The sequence below is a fragment of the Falco cherrug genome, chromosome 6, assembly GCF_023634085.1.
Source record: "Falco cherrug isolate bFalChe1 chromosome 6, bFalChe1.pri, whole genome shotgun sequence".
Taxonomy (NCBI): Eukaryota; Metazoa; Chordata; class Aves; order Falconiformes; family Falconidae; genus Falco; species Falco cherrug.
Genome location: NC_073702.1, coordinates 38,388,798 through 38,400,977, shown reverse-complemented (window position 1 = coordinate 38,400,977; position 12,180 = coordinate 38,388,798). Strand labels below are relative to the sequence as shown.

Genomic DNA, 12,180 nt, shown 5'->3' with positions numbered 1-12,180 from the left:
CTCTTCCTACTTCTTTTTCATATTCCTTCTTGGCTATGTTCTTCTCGTGTAAGAGGAATTGGATGATTTAACAAAGAGAGCTGGGTTTTTGTGGGGATTTTCAAATAACCAAAGGATTAAATGCCTCTGTCTTCCGTAACTGTTAACTCTTTTTGTATGTGCATGTACCCAGCCTCTATGATCAGAGGTGGAAGCTTGAGACTCTCTTCTCTGCCGCTTTTTACATATTTGCACTTCTGTATATCATAACTTCTACTGAGTGATTATCTTGACTATTACTGATCACTGCTTTAAAGCAGAACTACCTACTTGACAGTAAGTAACTAGGAGCTAGATTTAAAGACCAAACAAACCATTCGAGGAACAGGAATCACTTTGCTGAAACTTGGTGGAAAACTTTGATTATGATAGATCTGAAAACTTGCATGACACATTTTCAATTTTAAATGTGACTTAAGTAATCTGTGTGACTCTGTTATGTATTAAAGTTTGTTTACTTCCTGCTTTTATAGTGCTCCTTTTCAGTTCATGATGGTCTGAGGTCATTGATGAGGGTGTCAGAGGAGGGCAATAGCACTGGGAACACAGATGTTTTCTAAACATTTCATCAAAAGTTTTCACAAGATTTTGTAGAGTTTTGAAGCATTTCCATATTGTGAAAGTGTGTCCAGTGTGCCATTCTGAAGCTTTCGTGTGTTTTTATTTCCTTTTTCTAAAGATGCACTTTTGGAACATTTAACCTGTTGGTTTTGAAGCAGTTACTGCCTGTCATTGACTTTATGCAAAATGTTGTAACTAAGTAGTTGAAGCATTTTTATCATCTCTTTTTTTGTGCTTAATGAAGAGGTGTTACAACCTTTTGTAAAACCAAGGAACAGTTTTTAACTGGCAATTTTTTATTAGGTAAGTTGGAACCTTCTTTTGAGTAGGATAATACTTTTGGAAACTACTATAAGTTCTTCTGATAGCAGTAAGAAATTTCAGGAAAATGGCCTTTATGTTTTCAAGGGCTTAAAAGGAGCTGACTTTTGCTAGGTGCTCTTTGAAAATGTATTTTCCAGTCTAGGTGATGAGAATTTTGTGAAAATTGACTATACTTGTCTAACCAAAGACTGTTCTGCATCCTCAAGTTCCTACATAAGGAACCATGGACTTGCACAGCAGATACATTAAATAGCTGAAATGTGATTAGATGAGAAAGATAAAACTGCTTATGATGCATGTAGACTCCCAAGAGGAACTTAAAAGAGTGTTCATGCGCTTACATAATTAGTCACTTTTGAAATCTAAAACCACTTTATTTTCTTTATGGTAATTTATAAATGGCAGTTCTTATCTTTAGAGAAAGATGGTTTTTAAGGGATTTGTAGAAGTTGGGGGGGGATTTCTCCACTTAAAGGTATATGTTAGGCAGTAACAGATACTTGTTTGTCTATTTGTTTAGGACAAGTGAGTTTTATTCTTTAGCCTCTTCTCTTGACACAAGTCTATGTTATAAATTGCAATGAACCTACCTGGCAGTCTTGACAAAGAAATTCTGAAGTGAGTCGTAGGATGAAAGGTACCTCTGAAAAATAAATGCTTTAGTGCAGTTGGAAATTTAAGTGTGGTACCTACCTTATTTTCAAAACTAACTTTATACTGACATCTTGAGTATTCAAAATGCAGTTTTGTCACCTCTCTGCTTTGTTAGTGTCTGTAAGTAGAAATGGGGTTTAGCAATAAAACTTTAAATAGGAATAATAAAACCCCCATGGTTGTTTAGAGAGCTTCTTGAGTTGTTTCCTAGATCCCTGAATTGGATCTATGTTGCAATCCCTTGCTCTTGAATCTCTGCTGTGGTGTTCTGGAGAATTAAAAAAAAAACCTGTAGGATTAAAAGCATGGCTGATGGACAGTGGAATGTGCCCTCGGTAAACTCTTCTCCTTTTAAAAAAAATAATTACCAACTGTAACCTTATCTGTGTATAGGAACTTGCACAATACCTAACACCTGAAAAAGAGATTTGCCATGTAGTCATTTCTTTCTCTTAAGGTACAGCTGAAGCAAGAATTAAGGTGGTGGTGTAAAGGGAAATAAATGGTGTAAATGGGCAATTATGCTTCATGACATTTCTGCAGAAAGCTCACATGTCTTCTTTTGCAACCATCAATCAAGCAGATCAAAACCTTAAGTTGGTTAAATAGCCTTGGCTGTTTTGTGAAGCGTCATGGTTAAGGAGTGTTTACAGAAGAGGCAACCATTTAAATCGGTCCAAAAGAGTGTGTGGGATGTGGCTGAAAATGTTACCTGCCGAGAATGCTCTTTGTACTAGAGATTGTAACATGCTTGTATTCATTTTTCTTGCAAGAACTACAAAATTTTCCAGCCTAATTGGAAATAGAGCATAGCTATACTAGGGATGCTTGTTAAAACTAAAAGAGGCAACTAGTAGCAAAGTACTTCCCGCCTGCTGAGAATTAAAGATGCCATGCTGGAGGTACAGACCAAAAGCATGCCAGCTATCAAGGGAGGTGTGAAAGGAAGCTGGCATGGCTGAACATCAGGCAAAGATAGTTATTAGAAAGCTGAAATGGTATCCAAATGAGGAAAATTGTAAGGATATAAAATCTGGCAATAGAATGTAAAAGCCATAAGACAGAACAAATGAATTTGAGTAGTAAATTTTGAGAAGTCTTCAATAACTGCCTTTTAGCACGACAGTAGTAGCAAACCTAGCACAAACCATAGAGCCATGGGATGAGTGCTTTGTAAAAGAAACTTTCAGTTAAGGCGATAGAAAAGTTTTGATTTGCACCCGTGTTCATTGTTGAAAATCTTGGAAAGGTTGCCCTGCCAAGAACCTTGTATGAGTAACTCATCAGAGGAACGCTCTCAAATCAGTATTTGTTGAGTTTAGAGAATAAACGGACAGCATGAAAGCAAGTTCTTAGAACCACACAGTGGGCAACCAGTAGAGTAAATGTGGCAATGTCATCTAGGGCACTTGAATCTCCTTGGTTCTTCCTGATTGCAGGGCCCCGTGGGTGCTGGGATTTATGCAAGGGGCAAGAGTCAGCTAGGTTGAGGCTCCTGGGAAACCAAAACTTGAATTTGGAGTCTATGTTCAGACCAGTAATGGAGTTGCATGAGCACCCAGTATCCTCCTGCAGTTCGGTAGGCTGGAGTGGAGGACAGGACTCTGATGGCTAAGGAAAATATTTAAGCATGTGGATTAAGAATATTTTGAAGATCAGTGTTGCAGCTGTGGGGTGAACAACTTTGGTCCCTTTCTTCCTGTGTTGGTACTGGAGCTATTCTTCTGTCCCAGAGTGTTTAGGGAGCTGTACCAAAGACTTAACTTTTCTGAAAATATAAAATAAACAAATCCAGTGATTTAGCTTCCTGAACAGGCTGTTTCTGGAGCAAAGAGATGCCAGCATAAGAGAGGGGAGCACATGAGCAGGGGAGGAGAGGAGAGGAAAGGTGATGCTTAGGACTGCTGTGGCAGAGGCTGTTCTCTTTGAGACATGTTGCTTTTCTTTGAGCATATTTAGCTTGCATTCTTGCAGATCTGGGATACAGGGGCCTGCTTTGGGTAACAAAACATATTGAGACCAGTCTTACAATGTGTTTCTGGGTGGGTTTTTTTTTTTTAAAAAAAGGTTTTGTTATTTCTTCAGGTAAACCTGACAATAGCTGTAAATTTGAATACTTAAAGATTTACTTTTAAAATATTTTCAGTAATACTGAGTACTTAATTTCTTTTTACAGAATATCCTTGTTTTTTCAAGTTTATGGTGTTCTGATTAGCTCTATTGTCCTCAAATACTTGTTTATTATTATTATAATTGTTGTTGTTTTCCTGTTATCCAGCACTTAGTTTTGTGGTTTTATTTCTTTGCAGGATCTGGAGTTTCATGGAGTAATGAGATTCTACTTTCAAGATAAAGCAGCTGGAAATTTCGCAACAAAATGTATCCGTGTCTCTAGTACTGCCACAACTCAAGATGTGATAGAAACTCTTGCAGAGAAGTTTCGACCAGACATGCGAATGTTGTCATCCCCTAAATACTCGCTTTATGAGGTGCATGTCAGTGGAGGTTAGTATTTATTCACAAAGTCTTTCTTGCATCCACCCCCAACCAAAATATCTTTAGGTTTGCCCCCAGCTTCTGAACCACATCAGACTTGGGGGTTTTATTCCTAAGTACACTAATAGTAACTGTTAAGGGGAGTGAGTGTTATTTTAAAATGTAAGTACGCATATCAGGCCTGCAGTTTATATAAGTTTTGATTATGATCTATTAAATGCTGTACTTGACATCCTGTTAATTTGTTGACATTTGTGAGAGAGTTGCTATTTTTAGGACTAATAGGTAAAGATTAAATTTAGAATGGGAGAATGGGAGTGTTAAATTGGAGCACTTGTAGAGTACATCCTCAGTTTTTTGATGTTGTGGGCCTTTGATAGGTACCCTTACAATGCATGTTCCGTTACTGCTGAATTGGGGGAAGTTCAACATATTGTTTGAAGCAACTGTGTCTCTTAACAGATCCTTTCATGCTACCTGTGAAGAGCTTAGATACCTAAATAGTCTTTGGATACTACTAGCATTTGTGTCTCCCCGCCCCAGTAGAAAGCTTGAGATTGGAAGGTGGTAGTGTGTCTGGTGGTGGTAGAGGCAGGAATATGAGCAACTAGCTTTTTGTCGTGCTTTTTCTTTTTGTACTTTGGAAGCTTAAAGAAGTGGTTTAACTACATTAAATTCTGCTTTTGAAAGATTGAAGTTAGTTGAATTTGAGATAGAGAATGGAAATTTATTGGGATATGTGTCACATCTTGTGGTCTGCAAATGATCACTTGATACGAATTGTATGGGATTGGGGAAAAGTGCTTGCCATCACTAATTTAAGCAGTGAACAATATGGATTTTTTCTGCTTTAGGTTTCTTTAAAAATCTGTTAGCACCGTACCAGTAGAAATGGTTTCCTTTGCAGAGCGAGTTCCTGATGTTTAAAACTTGACTTGTAAGAGAGGCACCTCATTCAGTAGGAGTGTTTCTCATTAAATAAAATGTAACTGCAAAGAGATCACTGTCTTTTTATGCATATGTACCGTCTCCTACTTCTAGAAAGGAGATCAAATGGCAGCGCTTGTTTAATTTTTTTAACCACTTTCTCAGATTTTTTCATATACTGAAAACAGATATAATACGCTAAATGAAATTGTCTAGTATATGTACATAATGAATTTTTTTTATTGGTAATGTAGTTTATTGTGCAGTCTTTCCAGAATAGTAGTTCTTGGGCCACAATCAGACTGGTTAAACTTAAAATAAGGAAAATGAGTATTTGGAAGTGTTGTGAAGTTATGAAGTTTGAAATAGTCTAACTGTAGATGTAATTTCTCCTGAGTGATAATCCTGTGTTCCCAGACTTACTTCAGACAAGGTGTGCAAGACTACTTTATGTGGACCTTTAGGTTATGTAGCTAGAGGAAATACACTTCAGGTGGTTGCTGAAAATGAGACATTTCTACCTCCCTAGACTTTCTTGTTCCTGTGCTTAGCAGGGAAACATTAACTTGATGTGTACTGTTCAGCAACCTTTTTGGGTTTTTTAAGAGCATAACTTGTTTATAGATGTCTTTGCTCTTGAGGTGCCATGTAACTGTAACTTACTGCTTTTCATTTTTTTGAAGAAGAAAGAAGATTAGATGTAGATGAGAAGCCTCTTGTTGTACAATTAAACTGGAACAAAGATGATCGAGAGGGAAGATTTGTTCTCAAGAATGAGAATGATACACTTCCTCCAAAGGTGAGTCTTCAAGGATTATGCTAGTGGTAAAGCAGTTAAAAAATGTGTTGGACTTGCTTATATAGCGAAACAGAACTCACACTTTTCTAATTCCTGAAAACAACTGCTGATGACCTTTGATGTCTGAGCAAGGTTTTTTAAATTCTTAAAACACATCGTCACAACACAGCATTTTTGTGATCTTTCAGATGGCTTGTAATGTTTTGATCCATGTAGCTGTCTAGATCTGGAGCACATAATGCCCAGAGAATTTAGGGCTTGTTTTGTTCTAATATGATGGATTAAAACTTTCCTTAAATGGTATGTGATGCCAAACACCTAGGAGGTAGTCCTGCCTCTTACAGAGCATTTAAAAGGGGCTGCCAGAAGGAGTTAAGTAATTAAGAATTATTACCTCCCTAGGTAAACATTCTGTTTCTTTACAAAACTGATGGGAAACTGTTCCCTTTTGGGGAGTTTTGTTGGATTCCGCCCCGCCGTCACCCCCTTCCAAATGCAAAATGAGAGGAACATCTGAACATCAGTCATACAAAAGGTTTTTTTTTTTTTATTGGCCATTTAAACTTTAAAATATACCAGACTTTGGCTCCCGAATTCATATAATCATACATATATTATATGTAACTGATGCTTATAGCTATCAAAAATGTACAGTTCAGTATGGGCTGTCTTCAGGCAAGTTTTTCATCTTGGGCTGAGCCATTTCTTTTGCTCTTGGAATTAGTGCTTGTTAATTTTACAGTTGTTTTGGGTATATGTCATGACCTATTCTTACAGTACAGGATACATCTATATTAGAGGTGGAGAGAGAAAATTAATGATGTCTTGCACTAGCAAGTGAGTGTGGCAGATATATTCCTATTTGTTGTATTAAGTAATCTTCAGTCTTTCTCCTCAGTGTTATTAATTCCTGATAGAAGCAAAACCCCCTGCATCATCTTTCTCATCTTCTGTTATTTTTGCTAGAGAAGGCAAATGAGTTTAGGATTACAGGTATCTTGTGTATGCAAGGAGCAGGAATTGGAGAAGAGAACACTGGAAGGGCAGCTCCAAAAAATGCCATGGTGGAAATGTCCTCTGTAATGTTTTCCCTTGTGCAGCTTGTTCTTATCTGATGCTCCAACATGGTTGTCTTGAAAACAGATGAAGTGCGGTGTTGTTTTGTGGAGTATTTGTCCTGAGAGGCAGAAATTTGTTTTGCAGCCTTCATTTAATATGTGAAGCCAAGTAGATAGTAGGTGTTATTCAGATAAAATTCTGCTGTGTCTTCACTTTCTTAATTACACGGTGCTTAATCAGTTAATACCTGCTTTGGAATATGAAATTATTTTTGCTTCCTCTGTTATTTCAGAGGGTATTAGTCCCATCCCTGAGTAGCGGAGCGTTGTTGCCTGAACTATTGTTTTTGTTAGTGATGCTATGTCTCAATCAGATTTATCTGGAAGGTGAAAACCAATAACTTTTCACTGGACTAAAAATGATGGAAGTTGTTTTAAACTTATTTATTTCAGAAGGCTCAGAGTAATGGCCCTGAAAAACAAGAAAAAGAGGGGGTAATTCAGAATTTCAAAAGAACTCTTTCAAAAAAAGAAAAAAAAGAAAAAAAGAGGCGTGAAAAAGAGGCATTGCGACAAGCGTCAGATAAAGATGATAGACTTCTTCATGGGGATGATATGTAAGTGTGTTAATCTTTGATCAGTTCATATAACCTATGTCATACTCTAAAGGGTTCCCCCTCTCTACCAAATAAGTTCTGTTCTTTGAAAAGTAAGTAGTTGGCGTGGGTGCAGTATCATGATAAACTGAAATATGTGGTGGCAATTTCTGTAGTTTGTATGTACAGTTTGCTGCAAGGTTTGTTTTTAAACCATGAAATAAGCTTTTTTCCCTGCCTTTTTTTGTGCTTGTAAGAAATTGACACATGCTTGGTGACATGGACTTTCCCCACTATGTTTATTTTTGAGCATTTACCCTAGAGTGGGTTTATTCCTCTCTCTGTGTTTGATTTTTCTGTCTTCTGCCAGAAAAATTAGTATGAGTAGGTGTTTGCATTTCACTTGCCACCTGACTATCAGTTTGGTTTTCTTTGAGATGTATTACGGTAACCAATTATTCAGGTTTCTTGACTCTTCTCCCAAGGCTGTTGTACCTTACTTATTGAGACATTAATCCTTGTACAGAAAAGAGTCAGGCATGAATAACTGTATGTAGGACTAGAAAACTGAGAAAGGTCTGCATTAAATAAAACTTTGTAGCAGATTCTGTAGATTTCATGTGTAATACATCAGAAAAAAAAAAATCATTCATGGTGGATGCCCAGAAAGAAAATGAATGGTGAAAACTTACTAATTCATAAGTGATTCTCAGAGATGAATTCTGCACCATTACTTAGCTTGCTCTTAAATACAATTCTACTTTAATTTAAAATAATTAAGTGCATTAGCCAAAGAAAAGGCATGAGCTGCAAGCACGTGCTAACTGTGCTTCCAGATGATTTTCAGTATTGTAAAGCAGAATAAAGTTAGGGGTATTATGTAAAGTTTCTTTAGTGTCTTACCCCCTCTTCCCTGCCCCCGAGATGTAGAAGGCCTTTTTCTTTTTTTTTTTTTTTTTTCTTTAAAAACTAGCAATCAAACTTAAATTGGCTGTTGTCAGGTGATCATGGGTATGTGAACAGTGTTAATCTTAGCAAATGTGAAGTTCACGCAGAACCATTTTACAGTAACTTAATTGATCTCCTATGTCCTATGTATATGGATTCTATTTGCCTTTTATCCTTTATGAATAGATGAGGATATGCATATTGTAAGCTACTAATGGAAATTATTTTTTTTTTATTTAAACTGACTTGGCAGTGAGAATTCTCGCCTTGCAGCTGAGGTTTACAAAGATATGCCTGAGACCAGCTTCACTCGCACAATATCCAATCCCGAGGTGGTTATGAAACGGCGGCGGCAGCAAAAACTGGAGAAGAGAATGCAGGAATTTCGCAGTTCTGATGGCAGGCCAGACTCGGGTACTTCAGTTTCTTCTGGCTGATTTGTAAACAGTAAACACTTTACTGAAGGAGTATTTTTAAGGCCAGCAGCTCCTGTAAATTTGACTTAACTTCTGCTGTCTCTAACACTTTTTGCACTTCATGGTTAATTTTATCTATGGTGTAACTAAATGAAGGATTTGTAGAGGTAAGATTCCACAGGAGTATATTCTGTGATGAGTGGAAGTCAAAGCTTTTGGTGATGGGCAGAGTGATGGGAGAGAATATGCTGATTGCTGTTGCCAGCAGTGCTAAACTGGGAAAGAAGGAAGGACCCAATTAGACTTAGTAAACTTGACGAACTGAGGAAGTCTTCTGAAATAAGTGTCATTCGTTTTACTACAAATAAGCTGGATGACCTGAATGTGAAAATGCAATCAGGAGCACAAATACGGGATGGCAAGGAGTCATTGTTCAGGTCTGCAGGAAGGGTCCTGGTAGATCTTGTGAATATCAATGATTAAGTATTTCACATTCTTGGGGAGGGTGTATGACAACAGTGGCTGTATAAACATCAGTGTTAAATAAGCGAATGAAGCAATATTAGTACTGTTAACAGCTCAAATGATGAATTCTGTCCATGGAAGAGTAGCGAAGAAGGGGTTAAAAAAAAACATCACCTGAGGGAAATCCTAAGTGGGCTTTTAAAAGAGAGGGGAGATTCTCCAAGGTCATCACAAACTTGATGTCAGGATGGGAAAAGTTATTCATCCAGTCATTGTTACTGTTTCATTTTAACTTCAGGTAATAATAAGAACGGTGAAGTACTGGGAAAAAAGACTTTCTTAGGGTAATCAGGAAAGCATCACTGGAGGCTTTTACCGGTGGCAGAAACAAATTTATTTTGAGGATGTTATGTAACTTTTCTTATATTCTTATATTATTAAATGATTTCTGCAAGGAGTTTGTTCTTACATTCTGTTAGAAATGTAATAAATGACTGCGTGTCTGTCTTTTTATTCTCTGATAACGTTGTTAATTAAATTTTCTTTCCAAGGTGGGACACTGAGAATTTATGCAGACAGTTTAAAACCAAATATACCGTACAAGACAATCCTGCTGTCCACTACAGATACTGCAGACTTTGCAGTTATTGAAGCACTGGAAAAATATGGTCTGGAGAAGGAAAATCCCAAGGATTATTGTATTGCACGTGTAAGTGAAGTTATTAAGTCACGATCTTCTAATGCTTTGTATTTTTTTTTTCCCTTGCAGTAGCTTTAAAACTAATCGGAAAGGCATCGGTAGCTCCGCAACTAACATATATTTATTTTTATGTGTACATATATACACACACACACATACACTTACTTATTTATTTATTTTTACTCTAACAGCCTTGGGAATTATGAAGTGATTTGTCAGGTTTGTTTTTCAGACCTAAATCTTCCAATCTTACTAAATTATTACTTGCTACATAGACAAACATTAATAATGAAAGTAACATACTTCTGTATTTGGCACTGTGATTTTATACCACTAAGCGTGTTTATGGTTCACAGATAAATAAACTTAATAGTTAATCCTGCGGATACCTAAATTTGTGCCATTTGTGCACAAAATCATTCCCCTGAACTAAGAGCATCTTCTCAGAGGCAAAAGTGCCAAGGCAAATTCCCTTACAAAAGGTATGTGTTACATGCTGTTGCCTTATACTTTTCAGCGGCAGCTCACCCTCATTACACATGAGAAAAGGTAAAACATTTAAGTGAAACTTCGGCTTATTTTTAGAATTTAATTATTTTACGAGTACTAAATGAATTGTATAGAATTACTGTTTTAGAGTTATGGCTTTATCAAAAAGTCCCATAGACAGTACTGATAAAAGGTTACAAACCTCTGTCCCTGTTGTCTTCTGAAGCAGAATAGTGAGACTTGAAAGCATTTCATCCTTGTTTGAGTCTAGTCTGATGACATTTCTGGCTATTGCTTGTCTAATAAATTTGCATTTATTGCTCCTTAAAATGATGAAAAAAGGGAGAAATATTTGCATCTCATCATATTGTATTCTCTTCCCCAATCCCTTCTCCAGTGCTTAAGGTGCCACTGGGAAAGCATTAAGAAAGCGTATATTATTTGCTATTCTCTGCACTTTCTAGCTGCTCTAAGGGATGTGGATATATCTTTGGTCTTAAAGTTGCTCTCTGATACGTGTTTTATGATATCTTTGAATCACCTTAGTGTCTACTTCTGCCGTGCTTACAGCCTCTAGTGGTATAATTAGCTGTGGATTAGAAACAAGGAAACAGTATGCTGGTAGTGCTTTTGTAGTTTTGTAACAGTGAACTAGTCTTAAGTTTTATTGTTTCAACAGTTTTGTCTTAATTCTAGACATATTTTTAATGAAGTTCTGGACAGGGTATCCTTGTCTTCATTAACCTGTGAGAGGGGTTTCAACTGTGAAAGTTTAGTTTTGCTTAACTTCAGTAAAATTTTACATAGTTTTTTATTATAGAGGGGAATAAATTTGTAAGTAATAGGTTTTTTTTTTATGATGCAGCATACTAAAAATTGATTTTCAGTTTTGGCTGCAAAGTATTTTCTATGTGTAATTATGACAATTATCTTCATGCTGTCGGTTCTGTAAATGGAATCCATGATTCTCAATCATTAATGTTACTAAACAGGCTGCTGGCTTGACATGCTCGTTTTTCTGCTGGTTCAAGAGAATTGTGGAAGCTAGTTTTGCATTAGTCTGATTAGTTCAGAGTTAGATGGCATTATGATGTATTACAAAATATTTATGTTCTAGGGAATTTTTTGAAGCGATTGCACACTTAGCAGGGAAACTACTGCAAGTCACTGTTGTGGTGGTGGTCTCTTACTCTCCCTTGTTCTCTGATCTTGTGTGGGGCTATTTAATGTAGAAAATAGTCTGAGGAATGTTGCTTTCATCTTGGGAAGGATTAACAAAGTCTTTGCTGTGAAGCAAATTGATTTAAATTAGTTTACTGGAAAGCAAATCTGGAAAAATATTTTGTCTTTTCTGGGCAGCACATCTTCTTAATATATATTTCTATACTGGTGTAACTTGTGTGTTTAGGTTAATGTTTGAAATATGTGAGTGGTCTACACTGGCTAATAGCAGATCTTTTTTAAACCTTTAAGTGTGTGAGACCTTACTGTTTTGTTCATCATAAGTCACTGTAGTTGTCTGAAATCTACTTGGCCTTTCTTAGTGCCTCTTCTGATGTAGTGCTTGGGTTTTAGATATGATAATCCTTTTTTAAAAAAAAGTTGAGTATTTTTAACCTAATTTCTAAAATCTCTTTTTGCTGAATATTTTATGAAGTTGCTTTCATTGCTTGAAACGTTAACATATCCTAGCTTTAGCTCCATGTGT

General features: G+C 36.6%; 1 protein-coding gene across 29 annotated transcripts in view; it reads left to right on the top strand.

Moving 5' to 3' along the window:
- The window catches only part of AFDN (afadin, adherens junction formation factor), a 131,727-nt gene that overhangs the window by 32,044 nt on the left and 87,503 nt on the right, over nucleotides 1-12,180 (top strand). For 22 of the 29 annotated variants that reach the window (XR_008732690.1, XM_055713142.1, XM_055713140.1 and 19 more), the window contains exons 2-6: nucleotides 3,888-4,083; nucleotides 5,685-5,800; nucleotides 7,312-7,475; nucleotides 8,656-8,816; nucleotides 9,835-9,992. Coding sequence is in view for 28 of the 29 variants with exons in the window: in XM_055713142.1 (XP_055569117.1) it covers nucleotides 3,888-4,083; nucleotides 5,685-5,800; nucleotides 7,312-7,475; nucleotides 8,656-8,816; nucleotides 9,835-9,992 (795 nt within the window). In the remaining variant the exon portion in view is untranslated. The remainder of the gene's footprint in view (nucleotides 1-3,887; nucleotides 4,084-5,684; nucleotides 5,801-7,311; nucleotides 7,476-8,655; nucleotides 8,817-9,834; nucleotides 9,993-12,180) is intronic. The other 7 variants (XM_055713141.1, XM_055713135.1, XM_055713162.1 and 4 more) reach the window with 1 other exon arrangement.